Source organism: Sitophilus oryzae, unplaced genomic scaffold (assembly GCF_002938485.1).
Source record: "Sitophilus oryzae breed Bouriz unplaced genomic scaffold, Soryzae_2.0 scaffold_562_pilon_pilon, whole genome shotgun sequence".
In the NCBI taxonomy this organism is placed as follows: Eukaryota; Metazoa; Arthropoda; class Insecta; order Coleoptera; family Curculionidae; genus Sitophilus; species Sitophilus oryzae.
Genome location: NW_022147154.1, coordinates 1240360 through 1265361, shown reverse-complemented (window position 1 = coordinate 1265361; position 25002 = coordinate 1240360). Strand labels below are relative to the sequence as shown.

At 32.0% G+C, this 25002-nt stretch overlaps 1 protein-coding gene and 1 long non-coding RNA gene across 2 annotated transcripts; both read right to left on the bottom strand.

The window, feature by feature from the left end:
• Positions 1-378: 378 nt before the first annotated feature.
• Positions 379-13762, bottom strand: LOC115887361. The gene is made up of 4 exons (XM_030906781.1): positions 13669-13762; positions 4389-4477; positions 3033-3187; positions 379-1895 (listed from the first exon to the last, which is right to left on the bottom strand). Exons 1-4 carry the CDS (start codon positions 13690-13692, stop codon positions 736-738), a joined length of 1428 nt encoding a protein of 475 aa, XP_030762641.1. The 5' UTR covers positions 13693-13762; the 3' UTR covers positions 379-735.
• A 4027-nt stretch (positions 13763-17789) lies between these two features.
• LOC115887364 lies at positions 17790-18190 on the bottom strand. The gene is made up of 3 exons (XR_004051059.1): positions 18108-18190; positions 17874-18043; positions 17790-17817 (listed from the first exon to the last, which is right to left on the bottom strand). It is a non-coding gene; the product is annotated as an uncharacterized LOC115887364 (long non-coding RNA).
• Positions 18191-25002: the final 6812 nt, after the last annotated feature.

Here is a 25002-nt window from a genome sequence, read left to right as displayed (position 1 = left end):
TCGAGATCAACACCGGGTAGCCCATATTTGGCAACAGGTGTCAGCCCAACACCGGTTTTAATCCGGCGGGCGTACCGGTTTTTGGAACAGTCCTAGTCGAGGACTCTTCAAAATACGAGAAGTTCGATAGCTGGATACTGAATTAAGCTGTGGTAAGCGTTAAAATTACCGTAAAAAAATACAAATAAATATTAAGATACCTTATAATTTATCTTAAGTTGTTCTTTATATGCTGTATGTATATATCATACGCTCCAAAAAAAAATGGCGTGGAAGTTAGCTTGCAAATGAAGATTGCTCGTAATTTATATGTTAAATTATAATACATGAATGTCATCGATCGTCATTTCCAAGCTAATTTTGTTATCTTCTATTTTATTTTTTTTATCATAGGGTATATGATGTAATATTAAAATTACGAGAATATTTTAATATAACATCACAGTACTTTCCAATGACATTAGAATAATATAATTTAATTATACATTCTTATTTATTATTAAGTTCCTTGATTTTTTTGTATCAAAATTTTTATTTATGGCACGCATTTAGTTTTTTTATTACACTCTTAATATTTACACACCTTGGTACACAACGTGTTAAGTGTATTTCTTTTCCATGATGATTTCCATGTATTACACTCATGCCTATTCCATTTAGAGAAATCCGTTTTCTAATTCAATGGAATTAGTATATTTGGTTTTGTTAACTTAATATGTATTATAACTTAAAATGTTACACTTCAGTTTTTGTTACATTTGCATCTGATCTATCCCAACCATGGTGTTCGTGATGGTCATGATGGTCATGGTGGTCTGGGGTCGGGAACCATTCTTGAATAATAACTGGTTTCCAAATTTCCTTCCAACCAGGAACCCAAATTTGTTTGTAATCCGGTATCCATATTTGTTTCCAAGCTTCCTTCCATTCCAGTTTTTTGTCAGGAATCCAGATTTGCTTCTTTTCAGTTCTCCATATTTGTTTCCAAGCCTCTTTCCAAACGAGTTTCTTATCAGAGACCCAAATTTGTTTCTTTTCCGTTCGCCATATTTGTTTCCATGCTTCCTTCCAAGCTAATTTCTTATCAGAGACCCAAATTTGTTTCTTTTCGGTTCTCCAAATTTGTTTCCAAGCTTCCTTCCATTCTAATTTCTTATCTTTAACCCATATTTGCTTTTTAGCTGGTTTCCAATACTTCTTCCATGCAGCTTTCCATACGATTTTCTTTTTCCAAATATCATGTGCAGTGTATTCACTTCCATCGTGATCTTTCCCTAAATAATGTTCACCATGAATTCCTTCTTTAACCCACACGGGGTACCAATATTTTTTCCATGCTGGTACTTGAATATCTTTCCATGCTGGAACGGAAATTTCTTTCCATACTGGTTTCCAAATTTTTTTCCAATCAGGAACTTGAATTTCCTTCCAAGCTGGAACTTGGATGTGTTTCCAAATTGGCTTCCAAATTTTCCTCCAATCAGGAACCTGAATTTCTTTCCATGCTGGAACTTGAATAGGTTTCCATATTGGTTTCCATATCTTTTTCCAGTCTGGAACTTGGATTTCTTTCCAAGCAGGTTTCTGGGTTGGTACCCAAATAGGTTTCCAATATTTTTTCCATTGAGGTTTCCATATCTTCTTTTGGGCTGGTTTCCATATCTTTTTCCAACCTTTTTTCCAAGTTACCTTCTTTTTCCAATATCCAGGATCGTGATGGTCATGATGGTCATGATGATCATGATGATCATGATGATCGTGATGATCGTGATGATCGTAGTGGTGGATATCATGGTGAACATCGTGGTGATCCTCAATGACATGTTGATGTTCAATGTCCGCAACGTGTTGACTTTCAACAACTCCACTTCCACCATATCCCGATGTGTCATCCCCTAGAACAATATTGTAGTTTAACTTTTTTAGACGTTATTCGTTTATAATAAGACATTTGCTAAACTTACTAAGGACTATAAATGTACAAGTTAGGGGTTATAGTGTAACAGATAATATTATCCAATGCAGACATACTTGCGAATCGGGTCAAATAATATCCTTACTAATATTATAAACGCGAAAGTTTATATCTCTGATTTATATGTATAGATATGTTTGTTACTTTTTCACGCAAACTGTTCAGTAGTTTGCGTGTTAAGTTGCGTTTGTGTTAGTTAGGGTTTTTAATGAATGAAACTTTACAATAATATAGCTTATACATCAGAATAACTACAAACTCAGTTTGTCGCGCACTCAGCAATGAGCTACTTACTTGACAGTCTTGACACTTATCGTTATATTTTGGACAATTAATACAATATCTTTATAAATTATAGCCTATGTGTCTATCTATCTATAAATCATAGGCTATAATTTATAAAGATATTGTATTAATTGTCCAAAATATAACGGTAAGTGTCAAGACTGTCAAGTAAGTAGCTCATTGCTGAGTGCGCGACAAACTGAGTTTGTAAGTATAGTTTTTCTGACGTCAATTTGAATAGATTGGGACTCTTAATTTTTGCACTGTCTTAGTCGGCACTTTTGTCGGCATCATCTGGACAAAGGAATTAAGATTCCCAGTACTTCCAATTGACTTATACGGAAATATTATACCCTATAAATTTTGATTACCTAGAGAGTGTCGAAATATATGTTTTTTACGGCATAAACGGCCGAATCTTTTTTTTACGTCAAATTGATTGAACAATTTGATTTTTGCACAGCTGTAGACCTGAGTATACGGTTTTAATTTCAACTGGATACTTCGATACCTCTACGACGCGTTCCCCAGATAATAAAGGGTCTTAACAGCCAGACTGACAACAAATAAGTGATATCCCATAAGAGCTCCGCTGCTCCGCTGCTCCGCTAAAAAGTGGTAAAATTACCGCAGTCTAGTTTGATATGGACATTTTAAAAATAAACTTATACAATATTAAAATGCAGTTTAAAAGATAACATGCGGTATTCGCAACAATTTGAAGCTGCCACGAAATTCTATAGATATTATTAGACTTATAAAGTAAACTGACCTATGTTTTGAATATTAAGTGTTTCGATGGAAACATGACTGGAAATATCGCCACCAAATGTGCCTCCACCAGAAGAACTAATTCCAGCGTCGTGCGGTTCTGTCAAGCCAACGGCAGGAACTGGATAGTCATATCCTACTCTCTTACCAATTATTCTAGAATGTATAATAATAATTTATTAAATATTTATAATGATTAGTATATTATTATTAAATTTTTGTCAAAGCCACACATATGGCATAATACCACTAATATCTGCTAAAACGTTAAAAATTTAGGAACACTTTAAATATAAAAATATACGTTTTGTTTAATTTTGCATCTCAAAAAGAAATAATACCTAGAGTCATACATTAAAAAAAATAGATATAGCATTATATTATTATGAACGTCAACGGTTTTTAATAGACGTATCTGTTGAAAAAAAACTAAAGTCTTCTTGAATAGTTTTATATAGATATTTTAAATAGAGTTTCTTTGTTCTTTGTGTTTTTTTTGCTTCCGACGACGGGAAGAGATATACTTCCAGAAACGAAAAGCATTTTTGTCCATTAGGCAAATTGGTTTGATTAGTAAAACACCGTCTGACAAGTGGATCTCCACTGGATTAATGCAGCGGTGTTTACAAGAAAATAACTATTTTATTTTGTAGATTTTCTTACAGTGCAAGTGACGAAATACCCAGAGCATTATAAATATTGTAATAGCCATAAAAATACCCTGTACAGCCTCTACACTATTTGCAAATAACTTGAAGTAGATCAAGGTCGAAGGTCGAGGAATATATTGAATTTCTTCGCTTAACTCTGCCTCGTCTCGGCTTATTTTCATTAACCGAGGAAACTCGACAGAACCTTCTTCACCATTCGACTTTGGCTTACTTTGACTTATTTCACGAGTAGTGTAGTTTAAGATAATGTAAGTTTTCCTTCACGGACTTATTCTGTTATACTTGGTCAGGAGAATATACATAGGTAACTATTAATAAAGTTAATTAAGTTTTTTGGGACACCAACAAAATAATTTTAGGATATGCACCTTTATAAACCATGCAACATTCTTAATCAACACTACAAAACTTTTTTTCCTATCTTTATTAACAACGATGAATTGGACTTTCTCGTACTAATGGGCCAACCTTTTCTATGAATAGGTAACTATAATATTATTAACGGTGTCATGTTAAAAATAAATCACAATAATCATACAAAAATTGTATATAATATACAGTTTAGTTTTTTTTATATGTAAATAATATATTATATATTATAAGAAGAAATTTTATTTATTTATTTTTACATATATTTTTTTTATTTTGATACGAAAAACAGATAATATATACTTAAGAGAACTTACTGAGCAGATGTCTTATTTTCTGTAGCTTCGCTCTGGTCTATGGCTTTTCCATATGTCCATGTACATTGCGTAGTTACCAGTAGTGTAACCTAAAACATTAATTAATATAAAGATTAATATAATAAGTCAATCTAATCATTTCAGTCACAAAAGTCAACATGTTTATTTTTTGTCAGTGATGTCAATGATGACGTATTGATAATTTATATTCCAAATATCGCGAGATCGGTTATTCGTAGCAATTTGTATGTGTATATTTTTTCACTCAGTAGGCAGGTGTGAACAGTTAAAAATTTAAAAAAATATGTAGATGTAGAAATGAAATTGTTGGAGAAAACAGATTTCATCCTAAATTACAGTTTACTACACAGTACAATAAGATTATTTTGCAACAACTTTGGTTAGATGGCGCTACATGATCTGAAATTAATATTTTTATTTATGACAGACATGAGGTCACGTGATGATGTAGTTGGTTAATTATTCAGTAGAGTAGTAAAAACATGGCGTTAAGTTGATGGCTTGTTGCCAATTTATTAATGTATTTTTCAAGTTAATCATTAAAGTTTAATAATAAAATCTTCGTGTTTTCATAATAATAACGACAGAAATGAAACTTCTACACCCTCTATCTCCGAAACGAAACATTTTAGGATATACATTTATACGAACTTCTTTACTTATTTTTATCTGTATCTTTTTGTCTTATCTGAGTATTCTGCCGAAGTTTCCCGAATACATTCGGACCACTCTGTATTAGAAACCTTTTAAAAATATTTATTTAGTTTAATTTTTTAAGCTCATCTTTCTTTATTAAATATTAATTAGGGTAATCGGTTATGTTAAATCAGTTATTTTATTACAGATTCTATCAATCCTGATTACAATTTTTATATTAAACTTCCACCGTTGCTTCCACTAATAAATTTTAATTAAGTAATATATTTTCGGTAACAAATTATTTAAATATTTTTTGATATAACAGTAGGTAATATGAATTCTCTAATCGTAATTCTTATTATAACAGCTAAACGGATAAGGAATATGACGAAATTTACAATACTAATGTTAGTTTCACTTTCATTCGCTGCAGAATTTGGTTAAGGGAGTGTTTCAAACAGAAATTGGAAAGTCACCTTGATTTTATCATGTGTTACAGTTGCGTAAGGAAGGGAAAATTATTTTTATACCCAAGGGTATAGTGACCACCTACCGGCGGGTAGGTAATTAACATTTGGGTATACCGGGTGCGTCTCAAAAGTGGCTCACCCCTATAACTTTTTTATTTTTTTAGATAAATAAACGAGATTTGGTATGTTAGTATATGACATAAATTAGGATTGATTGGTGTATTCAATTGTTTTTGGTCACTTCCTGTTTCACCGGAAATGACTACAACTTTTGATTTTTAATAAATGGCACCCTCGGTATTTTTTACTTTATTCGATAGAAAATGACATTCTGAATAGAATGACATATCATATGTCAACTTTTGACATTCTCAATTAATCAAAAATTGTATTTTAAAATTCAATCTAGAGTGCCATGGCTATGTTAAAAACACTAATTCTTCATCAAGGAGCCTTGGAAAAATAGATTTGATCGTCTAATTATTTTAGTGTCTTGTCCTGGCCAGTTAGAAAATGCTTAAATCGTATTTTTAATCATATCTCAATTTTTTCAAATGGAACGAGAGTGGCTCGTTAGCATATTTGGAAAAAACATTTTTTTACGAATAATTTGATACCACACACTTGGTATTTCAAGTCAAATTTTCGTTACGAACCGCAAGTTATAATTTCAAATAAGCCATATGCGAAAATGTCAAAAGTTGACATATGACATGTCATTCTATTCAGAGTGACATTGTCTATCGAATAAAGTAACAAAATACCGGGGGTGTCATTTAAAAATCAAAAGTTGTAGTCATTTCCGGTGAAACCGGAAGTGACCGAAAACAATTGAATACATCAATCAATCCTACTTTATGTCATATACTAACATACCAAATCTCGTTTTTTAACTAAAAAAATAAAAAAGTTATAGGGGTGAGTCACTTTTGAGACGCACGTATACCTGGCATATACCCAGAAGGCATGCGGTATACACCCATTGAGAAATATTGTAGATATATACCAAGCGGCAAACGGCACTTCCGAAAATACCGGAAGTTGACAGCAACTCTCTTGTTTTAAATGGGTACCCCTATTTTTTATTACATACTTAAATTCTCTGCGATATATTATGAATTTTAATATTAAACACTCTATGTATATCTAACATTAACCGTTTTTGAGAAAAAAATATTTAAAATTTGTGGACGATAAAAACTGCCTGTCGAAAAAAATTGTATAATCTAAACGTCAAATTTAGTTCCAAAATTTAAATTTTCGAATGTCATACAATATTGTCCGTAGCTGTCATGGAATTGAGCGATTAAAAATTATCATAATTCATTTTTTTTTCAAGAAATGAAAACCCACTTTTTTATTTCACTAGTAAAATGGTTTTTGAGCTCGTTACTTTTTGATTGTATATTATACATGTTCCTATACTTAAAATAAATGGTTTTTAAGTTATTTAAGATTTAGTTTTAAAGGGTATATTTTCATTGATTTTAACCAATCAAGTGATGTAAAACATTAATACTAAGGGCTGGCAACGGTTAGTCTTGGGTCGAGATTTCCGTATGTAAGAAGAGTACAATGCGTTTATAATGTACTGAACAAAGAGAGGACAGTAAACACGTTGCCAAACGTATGAAATAAACCGAGAAACTGTGCACATCGCTAAGAGACGTGGAAGGGGATATAGCAGATTTGTCGCAGTTGACCGGTAGACCCAATCAATACCTCTTACCTCTGTCTGTGCCTCTGTCAGTACTTAAAGTTCTAGGAAAAGGTGTACGTCATGCGTTCAGCTTCACGATTTAATTACGTCTCGTGATACTTGATTTGTTTATTTATTAACGAGTCGTTGTAATTTTCCCTATAGCTTGAATTTTTTTAAGTGCAAGCTAGAAACACTTGCATTTTTGGTAAAAATAAGTGGAATTGAGTGGGTGTTCGATAGTGGTCGCGCTATTAGAACTCTGAATTCAAAAATCGATATCTCGAAATCTATTAGAAATAATAGATTGTAGTTTTTTCACGAACTTTGTTAATATTTCTGCTGTATTTTCTTTGTAGACAGTATTTGAAAATCTTTATCAATAAAAAAATTACACGATTGCTGAAAATTGCTATGCTCTAAAAGTAAATGGATGGATTGTTTAAAATTTTTGAATGGAAAAAACAACCTTATCGAATTTTTCTTATGTAAACATATTGTAAAATATCGGATCTTGAAAATAAAAAAAGTTTCAATATCTAAAGTGGTTCTTGAGTTATGGCCTGTTATGTGTTAGAAAGTTGAGTTTTTAAATTATCGCGATTACTGCCGCTTTCTCATTATAAAAAAATGCCACCCTAACGATATCCTTATAATTCCATTTCAGATGCTCAGAAACATGTCTAATGATTTTATCTCGTTATCTCTTGAAAGAAAAGTCTTTTAAAAATAAGCGGTTTGCGATCGTGATTTTACTTTACTTGATTGCGTATCGGCAACGCCACAACAGCACACCGTCGCGCGTCGCGTCGGTCCGTCGCATTTCTCTCACTCCGACTTAATAAGATTCCTATGCGATTTACTTCCACACATGTAAATGCCGACCCAAAAGTAACAGTTGCCAGCACGGTATATCAGGCCATGTCATATAGTGACACATTGTTAAAAATTCAGTATGTCATCGATCGTCATTTCAAGCCAACTTTGGCGCTGTTTTCTTTCAATCATAGGATATATTTTATTATACGTGTACTTGTGAAACATTGATCACAAGTACCATTTGATCGAAAAAAAAACAACGTCAACGACCGCTATGAAATGAAGATCGCTGTCATTGTATATGGGGAATTTATTTACATCGATGTTCATTTCTAAGTCACCTGGACGCCGTTTTTTTTTCGATCATACGGTATATGCGAGCAGGGCCGTTCCCTGGCGAGCGTGCAGTGCGTGCACGCACGTAGGCGCAACATTTTGGGGGCGCAAAATCAAAGGGTCAATGAGTACTTTGTAACAAAAAACCGATACGCTTTCTTGCCAATAAACTAATACTTAAACCATCATAGGATAAAGTTTGCTTAGCGTCTTTTTTGCGTTGGCCTCACCAAATAAACAAGTCTAGGGCAATCTGTCGGCAACACATTGATCTCATCTATTTATTTTTCATTTTATTCATTTTATGGAAAGCACAGTTCATTAAAATGTTGTATCCTATCTTATAGGGCTTGTTTCTCTCTACAATTTCCTGTCTCACAATGTATTGTTTGTGTCGGGGAAGGGATCATAGTTTCATAGTTGTCGATTTTCGAAAGAAATCAGTACACGTGTATTATTTCCGAATTTTAGTTTATTGTTTTTATGTATTTCTTATAAAATGGGTCAGTTTTTTCCTTTAGGGTACTATTTTTGTTACTAAATATTTGTGGTTTTGTTTGCTTTATTTATTTAATAAATGTTTTTATACTTTAATTAGGATAGTCTTTTTTTACATTTCCAATTACATATTGCTCGTTTGTCGCAAAATATAAATTCTTTAAATTTTTGAGAATAAGATTAAAATATATAATTAATTTAAATATAAAAAGGGCGCACCAAAGAATGCTGCACGTAGGCGCCAGATACCCCAGGAACGGGCCTGTATGCGAGAGGTACCCTACGCTCTGTACAGAGTGTAGCACTGGAAGAAGAAACTACGGTATATTATTAATATCAATTATTAGATATTACCCCCCCTTGATTAGGGATGACCTCTTGATTATATATAAACAAGTACGAAAATACGAGATTTATTTTTATAAATACACTTTATAAAGTCTTAAACTCTTTTCTGACAGAAGGAAATAAATAGATAAATAGTCTGATTGTGGCGATACTTAATGTCAAAGGAATAAGCTACAAAAGATCCAGAAAATCATAATAAAAAAATAAAATAAAAAATTAAATTTACATATCAATATTCCTGTATATGCAATATATTTGATATTGATCCGTAAATGGGAGTAACATGTTAATGGCAAGTTCATTAAACGCCCAGTATAGCGACACTTTCTCTTTTCTACCTATGAACTTGAGCTTGAATCATCAAGTCAGACATAACATTACATATTAGCGTAAAATAAAACGTGAATGGAAAATTTTACATATATTTTTTGTTTATCAAAAGATCGATCTAACTAAATAACTATATAATACAATATCAATTTAGTTATGCAAACTTAGCAGTTTGCCACAATTGTGAGCTTTCAGTGGTGAAATATCATGTTTAGTTAGAGAAAGGCAGGAGATATTTAATAACATTAAGTATAATTAAAAAAAATAATGATTAAATTAATTTAATATTATACCGGGTGTTCCTCTAAGAATAGGTTTCGGTTGTGTCTTGGTATGTATTAGCCGTATAGTCTGCTGAAAAAAATTATTTATAACTAAAGAGGTCATGAGAAATTGCTGGATATTATTTTCAAGTTTGTAGAATGGCCACTAGAGGGCCCAACTGCTATGGCAAATAAGAAAATTAAATTTTAACAAAATTTTGCCTAGGTAAGGGGTACTATAAATAATAGCGTCATAATCTTAAGTAAATTTCTTTTTTTGTTTGAACAATTTTGTCGGATCTCACAAAATAAAGTGGTGGGGGAATATGATGTGTGATGAGATGTGTTTTTATTTAAATATTTTTAATAACTCCTAACTGGGTAATCGGAATCTAACAAACTGGGGCTCGTTTAAAAGTGTATTCCTTACTCTATGTTATATGTTATAAACAATAATAATGATATAATATAAGATTTAACAGTACACGCTAGGGGGTGCTGTCTTATAACAAATATTCCGCTATTTTTCAAAAAAATTAAACTCGATAGCATATGTAATTTTAGCTGATAGAAAAGAGGAATAAAAGCTAACAATTACAGCTAAAACCGCATATGTTGGTATTTTTTTCAAACTGGAAGATATTTAGCAAAAATATAATAAATAAGAAACAATAATAAGCCCTTAACTACCTTATTTTTATAATAGAAACGATTAATTTATTCTGATAACGATAATATACGAGAATATAATAATATACCAGATGTATTAATATGTAATAATTAGGATGCCAATGATAGTCATGGTAAACTTCGGAAAAGTTGCTTTTGAAGTATTTTGAAGTAACAGGTTAAACGTCTTAACATGTATTTCAGCAAAATATTTTAAACTACAGCATGGCTCAAAAAAGTGTAAATAGATCGGAATGGCTTATTTAATATGAAACACCTTGTATATTATTGCATTTTTAGCTTCCTTTCTGACCACTTTACATAATGCTAATATTATTAAATTTGTTTTGATTGTGTCAGAAGTATTAATAACTAAATAAATATATATTCATAATCATTTATTATATAACTTTAATTCTGAAAAAGAAATTTTTGGAAAAGTACGTTATTATATTAAGAAAGAAATTATATGCTAATATATATTTTTAAACCTAATCCCAATGCTAATAAAAAAATTCCTGCCCTGTCAAATTGCAAATCCAAATACAAACTCGAAACGGAAGTTGTTTCTATTTATTTTCTAACGAGCGCAATAATTTTTAACACATATGTTCTTATAAACATTTACAGTAAACAACTTTCTTTTTCAACTAGCTTTATTTATTAGGCGGTAAACAAGAAAAAACGGTAGGTAACTTTGTTTAATGATGGCGAAAAAAATTTCTATTTCTACCACCGATACAAACAACGCAAATTAGTTCTATGATTGAGTCATTTATATGATTTAGATGAAACAGTAAGTGTGGGTTTATATACATTCGTAATGTGTCGTTTGTCGTTCCGTCAATCCAATCTTATCTAAATATGAGCTGTAATTTTCATCAAATTGCATAAAATCAACGACGGACACTAATAATGTAATTATTATTTATTGATATATGATTATGTATTTTAATTCTTACTGTATTAATATAAGCTTATATCGTCTTGGTTACGCTAATCATAAATAGAATCATAACTCCCTTGAGACATTATTCACGAGAATTATGATACCATAATGCATAATTCCCTCTCCAACCTTTTATAGGTAACAATCATGAAATGCAATAAAGATTTTGAATAATAATATAAAATGAACATTATCTATAACTACTCTAATAATTTATTTATTAAAATAATTTTCTGTGCCAGCCACTGAAGGTATTTTTTAATATTCCTTTTGGTAAATGGATTTACTTTTAGATGGAAGTAATGCTTGTCGTGCTTCTTCAGCTTTTTCAATGTTTCCTCCATTTTAATGGAAATGTACCCAAACATGTGCCGAATGCGTGCGAAAGGCGTTTTCTTGTTAAAAAAGTGAACTCGATTGACAACAACCGTCATATTATATACAGGTCATTTGATACAATAGTAATCTAGCAACAAAGTATTCCTACCACCAGCGTAACAAAATATACCGGAAGATTAATAAATGCCATATTTGTGTCGTTTTAAAATGGGACAAAATATACTAAATTCAGTAAAATATAAAATTATCTATGTACCATTCGAATTATAAAGTGTTAATAACCTCGGGCAATTATTGTCCGTCGGGCCATAGGCCCTCGGGACAGAAATTTTGTCCTCGGTACTTAACACCCGTATAATTCCCTTGATACATAAATAACTATAACAATAATTTAAAAGTATAGTTTTAAATGGTGTACTATTTATACCGTATGATCGAAAAAAACGGCGTCCAGTTGGCTTGGAAATGACGATCGATGAGATTAGAGATGGCTATGAAATTAAGATCGCTGTCATTTTATATGTAAATTTATATGGAAAATGTCATCGATTGTCATTTCATAGCCATCGCTGACGGCGTTTTTATTCGATCATACGGTACCTACATATGAAATGACAACGATCTTCATTTCAAAGCCATTGCCGCATTCATCTGGCGCCGGTTTTTTCGATCATATTGTATTTCATGATCGAAATTTTTGTCTATGTTGGTGTTACAGTAAACAATAAAAGCAAAAATTCTATAGTCTCTTTGTAGAAAAAAGAATCTAAACTCAAACATATTCCCGCTAGGGTTAACTTCCGGTACTTCCGGAACTCAGCACTCAAATTCCCGGTGCTTTCGGGACTCAGTAACAATAATTAAAAAAATTATTTTTTGTTACGTACGAAAGTCTATTGATACATAAGTCTTCTAAATAAATAGTGATATGCTATTTTTTATTGTTCTTGCTTCTTTTCTTTCTGAAGTTGCTATAATGTTTATTAGCAATTATTTTTTGAAACTTAAATATCATATTTTTTAATTAGTATAATGTCGTTCAATGTATTATTTATACGACACGATAAAAAACGGCGTCAAAGACGGCTGCGGAATGACAATTGATGATAATTTTGTCGATCTCTAGCCGTCATTTACTGGACCCGCACTCTGCTTTATTTTTTAACTGCGTTTTTATTTTTTAAACATTCTGTACCATCCACATACGTAATTTTAATTTTTTCACATAAATAATTTTTGAAATAACTTGCACATACAGGGCGAGTCTTAAATAAATGCAAGTATTTTAGGGGTAGTATATTTCGACCCCAGAAACACATCTGTGAAGTTTTTTTCGCAGAAAAGACCCGGTGGTTCTCAAAATTTAACCGAAAAATCTTTTTTTCTTTATTTTTAATAAAGTACAAGAACTCGCGGTTATATGGACTTTTTTGAAAAACGGTAGTAACGAAAAGAAAATTATGTCGTTTCTTTTGTCGAGGTCTACTAGCCCTGAAAATATGTGCACTTATTTAAGACTCACCCTGAGAAAGATTAAAAAAAAATAGAACGTTCCCAGAAACACAAATCTATTTCCAAAAAAAATTCTAGAATTTTAAACTACACCATTTAAAAATCATTTTTACTCATTATAAGAAATACAACCTTCTTAAAACCAACTGACAGTAAGCGCCACTAAAAAATAGAGTACGGGCCAAATAAATAACTTCTAGGGCTTGACCTCGCTAAAATTATCATCGATTGTTATTCCTCAGCCGTCTTTGAAGCCGTTTTTTTCGATAGTATGGTACATACGTCTGTGTGGCATCACGTTAAAGCTTACGCACGATAGTGGTTAAGGGTTAAGTTTCGAACTTTTAAACTAATATCGAGGGTAGTATAAAAACACAAAAGCACTAACCACTAGGTACAGGTGGACAATCATGGTCTGGCAACCAATAACACCAATGAACGGGTGCTTTACGGCGAAGAAAAACTAAACACTAACCAATTATATGCCGACGGGTACTATATTATATAGGCTTCGAGAAACGAAAAGATGTTGGTGGTGTTTCCCATAGTGGAGGCTTTCACTTTCCCCGAATGATAGCTTCAAGAACAAGTGATGCAACTGAAGATTAAAACATAAGGTCGCGAAGAAAGTACGGATTTGCAAACGCTCTGATAATATTGCTACGGCCGTTTACGTTTACTGTTTTTATAAACATGCCTACATATAAGTCTATATAAAAGTTTCCTACAAACAAAAATTTCTTCCGATGCATATATTCCTTTTAATTATTGATTGACAATTGATTGTTAAAAAACAATAAACATTTAATTTTCAGGTTGATGAATATATTTTTCTAGCTACTAAAGTACTAAAGTAAAAAAGTACAAAAGTAGAATATTTTCATAATAAGCATGTTTACTGTAAACATCGAACTTCTAGAAAAAATAATTATTTAGAACCTATAACCAAATTTGAATAACAGTGCTTCACATATGTACAGGGTGCCCCGTTTTCGTGTGTTTTACAGGTTCTCTGGAGAGTAGAGGTACAAAGATGCGGTTTTTACATCACTTATGAAACTAGAGATTCTACACAATGACATACTCTATACCTATTTTCATAAACAAGGTAAAAAATCCATTATTTTACATTTTTACATAGGCGGTCGGTTTAAAATAGGCACTCAAAACAATTGAATAATTTATTTGACGTCAAATTTTGGTTATTGACTATTCCACGCTAGTTTCTGATATTATACCGTATGATCGAAAAAAAACGGCATCCAGTTGGCTTGGAAATGACGATCGATAACATTTCCCCATATAAAATGACAGCGATCGTCATTTCATAGCCATCGCTGACGCCGTTTTCTTTTCGATCTTATCGTATTAGTATTAATATTTATATTATATTAGTACTAATAACTACTCTGATTGACAGCGTGTTATATTAAAGTGCATACAATTATTTTATTTTTCAACAGATCTGTTCATATTATAAGGCATACCTTTAGGGCATAATGTAGAGTTCAGTGGCGGCTCGTGACCCTTGTGACTGGGTAGGCGACAAAATTTTAGTTGTGTCTATTTGCCCCCCCCCCCTAATTTACATAATACCCTAACCCAGTTTGTAAATATACTAAGGGTCGGCATTTCTAGTCTTGGGTGCCGGTTTTCATGTGTACGAAGAGTACGGTCAACACGCTTAGTAAAATAAGATGTACTGAATAAAGACAGAAGGCGAGTATTTTTCAAAGCGCATGGAATCTAGCGTCAGTTTAAAGCAAGTAATATGAATCTAGGTAGTGGTTTATATGTGATCTGTTAAACATATTTTTCGACTTTTTTTATTAACTTTATCGAATCGCTTCCCCATGTATAAATTTTTACCGCACGCCACTAATAACGACTCGCTCCTATACATGTAAACGCTGATCCAAAGGTTCGCTTGCCAGCAGGGTATGTTATCTCTGGGTTAAAAACATAGCTCAAGAATATTTAGGACAAAACCTTGGCAAAACTAAAGCAAAAATAACAGCATGATAACAGCGTTCAACTTAATGACATAATGATTAACATAATGTACAGTCGTAATGAGTCACTATGGAGTACATCAAAGAACTTTATTTTATTTTTATTTATTTACGCAAACTTAAAAATTGGTAGTATTGACAGAAAGAATAATTATGTTTTATATATTAAATTGATGATCGGTCGGTCTCTTAATAAAGAAAAGTTATTTATTATTGTATCAGTAAAATCATCAGATTGTTGAAGAGCTGTGAAAAGATCTTTTTAGAATGAAAGTAAGGCAAGTGACGATAAACGTTTATTTTTCATGGAATCTCTACTATAAATTTTAAAGCATTTCAAACATGAAAAATGTCTCTCAACCCAAGTACTTGTAAATGGTGTAGTAACAAACAAAAGAAACAATTTGAAAGTCTCTGGAAATGTAGTTCCAGGATTATTCTCCTTAAATTATTTTATAATCGAAATTATCATATCTATTATTAATACCTGCAATTTATTCATTAATTTATGTTAGTCAATAATATATTTTGTTTCTTAAATCACTATTAAATGCGTTGGAAATGTATCAATATAACAAGTTTGTTAAATCAGATGTTAAATGCGTTAAATTTTTTTGATAGGATTCTTTAAATTTCGGATCCGCAAGAGATAAATATTTAATCTTTAATTTTAATTTTATTTTATTTTGTCTCAATTATTAAAAATAATTGAGACTTACGAGTACCTATCTGCAAACCTTATTTCTAAATGTATAACAATGTTATCTAATATTTCATAAAATAAAATTCGCAAAGATATTTCTTATAGGCTTAGCCGCTTTTATTAACATATCGAATTGAAATAGCACACTGAGACTTTTCTGTAATATCTGTTGCATCGTCTTCTTGCCGAATAAAATAACGCGCTTTTTTATTTCGGATTCTTTTATTTCTGTGGCGTGTTCTGAAATACAACCGGTTATATCATTTTGAATAATCTCGGACAAGCCTAAAAATATTTCCAATTTGCTTTAAACGTTTTTTGAATTTTCATTAAAAGTATTAAATGCTACGATAATGAATCATATGAAATATTCTCTTAACGAAATGTGATATGTCCCCTTATGAAATATCGGGAATATCCCTTTAATTTCTAAGCCTACCGAGCCACGACTTCATGCGAAGGCGACCGGAGATTTCGCCTAAGCTCCGCCTTAATACGATACAACTCCGACTTCCGTCGCGTGGCTACCGCACGATGAGTTAGATAGAGACAGAAGACTGCCGTATGTCGTGCATCGACTCTGATAGTAGGCGATGCAGAAATCGCCGAACAAAGGCACTCCAATAACGCAACGGTCAAAATTATTTTGTTTTCTAACGCAGCGGCACAGTCAGCGTACGCCAGCGATAGTGAATATTTTAATAGACAAGACCACAAATATTAAAATAATATTGATTATTAAAACACACTTCCGTGTATTAACAGTATTTTTATGTATTGGCAACATAATAATACCCAGATAGCACATTTACGTTCTTTTCATATGCGAAGCAAGTGACTTTGGAGAACAACAATGTTCTATTCACATTCCTTTTTTTCATTGGGAACATATATGGCACATGAATAGCAGAGATTACGTTCCACCCTATTCAAGTGATATAGAAGTGCGTTTCACATTCCAAGATATATTCTATGAACGTGAATTATATATTCCAATTATATGATATTCATGTTTTTAATATTCTATATTTATGCTTTTCATATGTTTTTCATATTTTTTTATTATCTACAGAGGCAAAATAAAACACTAATTTACCACAATACACCAAAACACTTTACTTTTGCACAGGACGCGCGTTTCGCTAACCATGTTAGCATCATCAGCAGATGGTCAAAATTTAAGTTTTAATCATCTGCTGATGACGCTAAGATGATTAACCAAACAAGCGTCCAGTTCAAAAGTAAAGTGTTTTGGTATATTGTGGTAAATTAGTGTTTTAATTTGCTGTTGTAACACCAAAGATTCCAACCCTCAACTCTGTATCTACTGGGTGTCCTGTATAAGGATGCTCTGTATCAATATCCTATAAACTATAGATATAGATACAATTTTTTTCATATTTAGCAATTTTTATATCTCTTAAAATCTATAGGATACCTATACAGTACATTCATATCTGGAACACACTACAAACAATTTGCTGAAATTAAATAATTTGGTGTGTAATAATCAAAAATTAACTAATAAATAGAACGGTTAAAAATAATAGGTAAGAATAAAGACGAACTTGAGTAATATATGTTTATTAATTAAAAATATTTTAATATAACGATATACATCGATATTATCTTCTATGTCTATGTTTCTATATTCTCTTGTCTACCCTTCTGAAATAATATCAGCAGAATTATACTGTTCAAATAAATTTGCACAACTTACCTTGGTATTTTTTAATCTTTCTTTGTTTTTACAAGCCATATTTTAATTATATTGATAATTTCGGTTTCTTTTTGGACTCTTGAAATTGACCTTTCATGGAGTCTAAAATATATGTTATTACAGTCTTTGCAACACCAAATATCTTTAAGTTCAAATACCTAAAATTGCTTTTGGCCAATAACAATGATTTCAAACTTCTCTTCTGTTTGGCCCCATCCCAAGAATATTTTTGTGCAATTTCATTGCCCAGAACCTTATAAAGCATTTTCCTTGTACTTTGTGCTACTCCTGAATCACCAAGTCTAGATAATTCTCGAACCTAATAATTCTAAAAAATACCTTTCTCTTAAAAAATACACAATAAATGATTATAGAAGAGCCTACAGAAATACCTATATAAATACTATATTGTAAGAAATTTCAGCACTGGAACTACACTTATCAGAACAGAAATCTTCAATGATACTACCAGAGATACTACTACCACCTACTACTTTGATGATGTACAGAGGATAATAAAAAATCACTTTGGTCTGAATCCAGTTTAATGTACAATATTGAAGTCATATTTGCGTAACATTGACTTAATAAGATTTTGGCACCTTTTTTTTGGTTGAATTTTAAAATATTTTTTAGTATAACCTATTTTTTTTCGAGGTCTCATGGTTTTAAATTCACTCACCTTAAAATAGATACTGAAAACACAAACATAACAAGAACTATTTTACCGATTCTATCCTTAAAATAATTATTTGCATCACTTATCTTTACGTTATCTCAGTGTTTTAATTGTTAAAATAGTTTGGATGAAGCACGTTTACGTTTATAGGTGGTTTATAGGTTTATAGCATAAAGTAACTAAAATAAAAGAGTGTTTGAAAGGTTGTCTAACTTGGCCATAATGTTGCATAGTTCAGTTAGGGCTCCAAAGCGTCGCCACCTGCTACCTGTCACGTGTCATTACAAGAATGACAAGTGACATGACAGCAAATTATTTGTATTTTGCAATTGTTTACAATTTTGTTTTGAATTTTAGAATTTTGTTATTATTTTGTGTAGCATAAACTTTGTTTGTTTTGTGTTGTGCGTACAGAAATTATGGACGAAGTTTTATTTCCCGAGGAACGAGAGACCTTATATTTCTCTATGATTTGAACTTTATATTTTGTGCTGTGTTTTGCCATCATCATGTAATATTTTGTTCAGCCGATGATGTGATTTGAACACGATCCAGGAAAGGGTATCATGGAAAGCAAGTTCGATATGTAAAGACATTGCCCATCTCTGAACTCTGTGAACGTAAAACGAACTGACTATAAATTTGCGCCTTCATTTAATAGTGTTGAACATTTGCTACATCAACTGAACTTCAACTGCTGACTGCTGAGTTTATAAATCCAACTTAAAGGTGAATTAATTTTTGATGATATCTTATTTAAATCTTTATCTGTTATAATAGCATAGATTGCAAACCCTGCGATCTTATATGCTTTGTTAGTGGCGTTGTTAAATACGTTTTATAATACTATAGGTAAATCGAAGGGTAAATCGCTGGTGTATTTTGGTGGTGTACAAGATGTTGGCATTTTCGTGGCATTATTGGTATTAGTACTAAATTATTTGGCATTACCTTGGCATTAGTGTACAGAAATTCATCAGGAGTTTACCCCTCGAAGTTAATTCAGCATATATGTTTTATATTATCAAATTTAATTTAGCATTTAACTGTAAGCATTTGAAAAGTCTACAATAGTTTATACTTTTCAAATATTCCGTTTTTAAAAATAAACTTTCGTTATATTTTTGCAGTTTTAATTTCGTAATATTTTAAAAAATACATAAAATTTTATATTCATATTTAAACAGCCCGCCTTTTTTGTGGTAGGCAATGCAGATACCTATTTTACCGATAAGGTCTGTCATATTTCGATTAGTTCAGTTAGGGCTCAAGGGTGCGCTACAATCGATCCTCGTTAAACGTGTTGCCTACTTTTGACTATGGAAATGACAACTCTTTTATTTTATATTTCTCTATGGTTTATAGTTCACTTGTTGTTTTTTTATTAGGTTATGTTATGGATGTACGATTCGAATCGATTTCAGTCGAAGATCGATCTTTTTACCCAAAAAATCGATTAAAATCTATCGAGTTTTATCAAACTATCTTTTGGTATAATCGATCTTTTTATTTCATAATGGAAGATCGTTTTTATTTATACAGTTTTACAGGTTTATTTATTTGTTAGAATAAGAAACACTGTATTTTTGCTTGAATATTTGTTTACAGGGCATCTATATACACTAATATATAAAATCCCTAATTATTTAATACACAAAAATTTAATAGTAACTGATAGTAAGAAAATATACAAATATAATGTATTGTATTCATTTTTTCATTTCGAAATCATTTTTATTCTCCTGTATTTTTATTCAGATATTGATATGTTTAGAACGTGAATAGCAGATACTTAAAATTTATTGTAAACCATAATTTAAGAAGACATTCTAAGGTCATGCTGATAACATACCTTTAAATCACATTCGTAGTAGAATGTACTATTCATATGCCATACTTATTAAAAAAAGAATATACTTATAAGAACTTAGGAGGAATATTCTTAGAATGTAAATGTTCCTTTTGTGCTATCTGGGATAATAATAGCTCCCGTATATAGCGTTTAACGCCTTGGGAGTAGCAAGGTACAGCTTGCTATACTAGAGCGGTTCGGTATACAAGAATGTATACCGAACTGTATGTATTGGCAACATTAATAGTAAATAGTAAATAATTAATGTAATAAACCGCTTAAATTCTGCCAAAATTTTAGGGTAGGCGCCGCCTACCTTGCCTACCCTGACGAGCCGCCACTGGTAGAGTTCTACTTAAGCAGCCACAATCATTTCTCTCATGTTGTCAAAAATAGCTGGTCTGGGATACAGCCATTTATTGACACAGAAAATATCTAGGAACATCTTTGTTTGAGGGGTAGGCTATTTACTTCAGATGGTCTATACTTACTTTGCTATAAATACCGTAATTTTAAATCATACAAGGTGTTCAAAATTCTGCGTCAAACTTTCTAAAATAATTTTTCTTCGTATTCTTAAACCGAGATTTTTTATTAGATGGAGAATTAAAAAATGGCCATTTTTTGTGTTTAGATAGTTTAGAGATTAGTTCTGTTATCTGTGATTTAGAGTTAAAAACACAAAAAGGAAGAAAAAATATTTTATATTTTAGAAAGTTTGGCGTAGGATTTTGAACATCCTGTTTGATTTAAGATTACGATATTTATAGCAAAGTAAGTATACTCGTAGACCATTTAAAGTAAATACCTAATAGTTTTGATTTTAGGACAGTTCTTGTATTTTTAATAATTTTTTAAGAAATATATTTACTCATATCTTAGGATTATGTAAAGTGATCTGAAAGGCAGGCAAAAATGCAGTAATGTACAGGGTGTTCCATTTTAAAAAAATCATCCCGATCCACTCACACTCTTTTGAGCCACCCTGTAGAAGTTAAAATATTTTCCTGGAATACATCCTAATACATAGCATATAGGTCTGCACTTATACATAATTCCTAAGTTTTTTATTATAGGAGCTACAGATGCCCGACGCACTATATTACCGGACCCTGTATAATACGTGCAGTTCGAAACAGTGCAAAGTACTTGGCAAATATACCATTTTTGTAAGCAATAATAGAAAGCTTGGCGCACAGACGACGCGATAAGTGACAAATAATTGCACAAGTAAACCACTCACACAACATGGGAAATACATGCCAATAACAAATGTTTGCCAAGTTCACGAGTCGTTTGAGCTAAGGGCTTAAGTCTAGACCAGTCCAATCTCTTATATTTTTCAGCCACGAGTGCTTGCGTCTCCTAACTCCTTTTCTGCCTTCTATCTCCTGTTCGTTAATTAATTTCAGCAGCTTATCAGAGGGGTTAGCATATTAGCAATAATATATAGGAAGTCCCGCATCCCAAATTCAATAAATGTTCAAGGTATTATACTCGAAACTCCAAATGATATTGTCAATGAATTTGCATCATATTACGTCCCGCCATCGCCACCGTCACATCGAGCCGCCCACGCCGCGCCGGCAGCTGCCGGCCTCCACGATAAATATTTTTAAATGGCCAGCAGTGAACATATTCACACCTTAGAGTAAGATTCACACTACCCTTAACGTCGCCGGAGCCGTCCCGTCGTGGCAACGTCCATCTCCCATTTACTTCACATGTTATTATATGTCGAGACGGCGGCGGCGCGGCGGCTCGACGTGCCGGGACGTTATAGCACAGTTTAAAGAATATATAATATATATTTTATATTCTTTAAACTGTGGTTATAGTCTATAGTGAGAATCACGCCCTAAAAAGCATATTCTACAATACTTTTTATCGGCCCTCTCTAAAATAAATTCCGTCCTGGCTGTCACCATCGGAGAGTACCGTAAACAACAGACTTAAACAAATACACGGATTTAAATAGCGAAAATACGAAAAATGTTATATTATTTAAAAAATATTAGTAATTTTTATATATAAATGTTTCACCCCTCCCCTATTTTCACCCCTTAAGAACAGAATTTTCAAAAATCACAACTTAGTGCTTAATAACGTTATTTTAAAAACCTGTAAGTAAATATTCATGTTTCTAGACAAGATATTACATTTTTTTAACAAAATTGCCGAATTCTCCTTTAATGGATGTTTTCCGCCGAAATGACCGAATTCTCTCCTAGATGGATTTCCGAAAATCGCTTTTGAGTGCTTTATGGTTACGTAACTCAGCAAAACTTTGTACAAAATGTTATGCTTTTAGACCATCAGTTATTAACGAAAGTGTTATACAAATATTTATATTTAATTGTACCCCACCCTAGAGGATGAATTTCCAAAAGTCGCTTTATAGAGACCGAGAGCTGGCTACATAAAAAAACCTTATCATCTTTACATGGCTAATTTTTTGTGTGAAGTATCCTTTTGTGTAGCCATTGTGAAATAGTCATGTCTGCCAGCGCGATCTCGGGGCTTAAAGCGGGGGCGGCCAATCGAAAGGGTGAAATTTTGACACTAAAAATATTATAAGGTACACGAGTTATAATTGCGGAAATAGCTTTTATTTATTATTAAGAATCGTGTAAAATTGTTGACAGACATTTTTCTCGTGGCTGAAATGCCGGCAGACAACGCGAAAGAGGCATAGAATTTTGACAAAAGGAAATCATCGCATACATGCATGTCGGTTGGTGGAATGTCATGTTTATTGTTAATTAATTTAAAAAGCCGTATGCGAAAGGGCAGACAAAAATATCGTTAATGAAATAATAAAAAAATATATTTATGATATAATTGTATATTATATGATTTATCTATACTTAAATGGATGAGGCGGCGAGCGTTCCCTGAAAGCGCTAGAGTAATATCGCGCTTTTGATAACTGTCTGCAGCTGATTGAGCCACGATCTTTTTGTCTGCCCTTTTGCATACGGCTTTTAAAATAAATAAATATGACATTTCACCAATCGGCATGCAAAAATATAATTTTTTTCATTCTTCAAATTTAATTTTTTAATAATTTTTAAAATTTCATGCCTGTTTCGCGTTGTCTGTCGGCATTTTAGCGACTGAAAAAATGTCTGCCAACAATTTTCCACGTTTCTTAATAATAAGTAAAAGCAGCAGCGATAAGAAAGAGCCAGTAGTTACGTTTCATAGGTAAATAAACAGTCCGCTCCACCTTTTTGCCGTTTTCTTATTGAATTCAATAATTATTTTTCTGCTATTATATGTAATTGATGTGTGCTATACGTCGATACTAGTTTTGTACCTTTTGTTAACATTTTAATATGTTTTTTTTTCGTAATTAATTAGTATGATACCAAAGATGATACCATAAGGATGCCATCGTATACACCATAGGCGTAGTCAAAATATTTATCAAAAAATATAAATATCTCAACAAACAGCTAGGTTAAGAAAAATATGTGCTACGGCACTGTTTGGTGACATGGTGGATTATAATGAGTGTGACAGAATTAGACAGAATAATATAAATGACCGGTTGACAGACAGAGAGACAAAACAAAAAGCGGCATACAGTGTTGCCGGTTTTTTACGTTTGTAGGAAAATGTGTGTAGAAAAATATAGAGCTATTTTAAAAACTTTCATGTATACTACTGAAATGATGATAATATATCTAAACTAAATATAATCTATTACAGCTGTAGTAAAATGAGTAACTAATAGTGAAAGATAAAGTTCCAACTCTAAATATAACATTTTTCGTAAACGCCTACTTGTGCGGTTTGAAAGCAAAATCCGGCAATACCGCATAGAAGAAATGTGTCGACATTCTGTTTTTTTAAAAATAAAAAATAATTTTAAAAAGCACATTTTTTGAATAAAACGTTTACATGAATTTCTCTATCAATAAATTTCATCGACTTGGTTATCAAACCGTGTTCCCGTAGATTACTTAATACCTAAAAATTTTCTAAAAAAAAATTAACACTAAAACACAACAAAATATTATTAACTAAACAAAACTAGAAAACGTCATTTTTACTGCATCACAAGCAATTAAAAATTAATGCGTAACCAAGAGTCATAATTCAGGATTTATCTGGGGGTGCACAGCAGTACCGGGGGGGGTCCGGCACCCCTGTAGTTACGCCAATGTGTGTCGACCCAATTTTTATCTCTTTTTAATACATTTGATTTTCCATTAAGCTGTCTACATCACTGTCGTACACGTTAAAATCCAGACCGCACAATTTCGATGTCCAGATCGGTATATTCTGTGACTAGGTACTATTTTTATTTGAATTTGAAGCACATTGCAGTGTTGCCATGCCATTTTTTATTTACTGAAACTTTGGTTAAAAACAGTATGTCGGAAAAGAGATTATATTATTACAACCTGGAGTGAATTTAACTTTATTAATACTTAGCTTTATTTTTCTAAACATTAAGCATAACAGAATAATGCCCACTTGCACCGTTTGTATAAACTTTGTTTAAAAGCTAAACAGTCATTAACTATAATGAAATATTATATAGCTAATCACTGTTTAGCCTTTAAACAAAGTTTATACAAACGGTGCAAGTGGGCATAAATCCGTGAAAGAAAACACATTATTTCATATAGGGTTTTTTTACGACGTAGACAACTATCTCAGTTCCTCTAAATGCAACACCCTGTATGTTCTTTCTTTTAGATGCAGAATTAAAAAACGAAGTTTTTTTGTATTTATCATATTATGG

Coding starts and splice junctions, on each gene's coding strand:
- LOC115887361 (XM_030906781.1), bottom strand. CDS start 13,692: ATGATTGTCCACCTGTACCTAGTG. Junction 4,478..13,668: donor TTGTCCACCTGTACCTAGTG/GTTAGTGCTTTT, acceptor TTAATGTTTTAG/GTTACACTACTGGTAACTAC. Junction 3,188..4,388: donor GAAAATAAGACATCTGCTCA/GTAAGTTCTCTT, acceptor TATACATTCTAG/AATAATTGGTAAGAGAGTAG.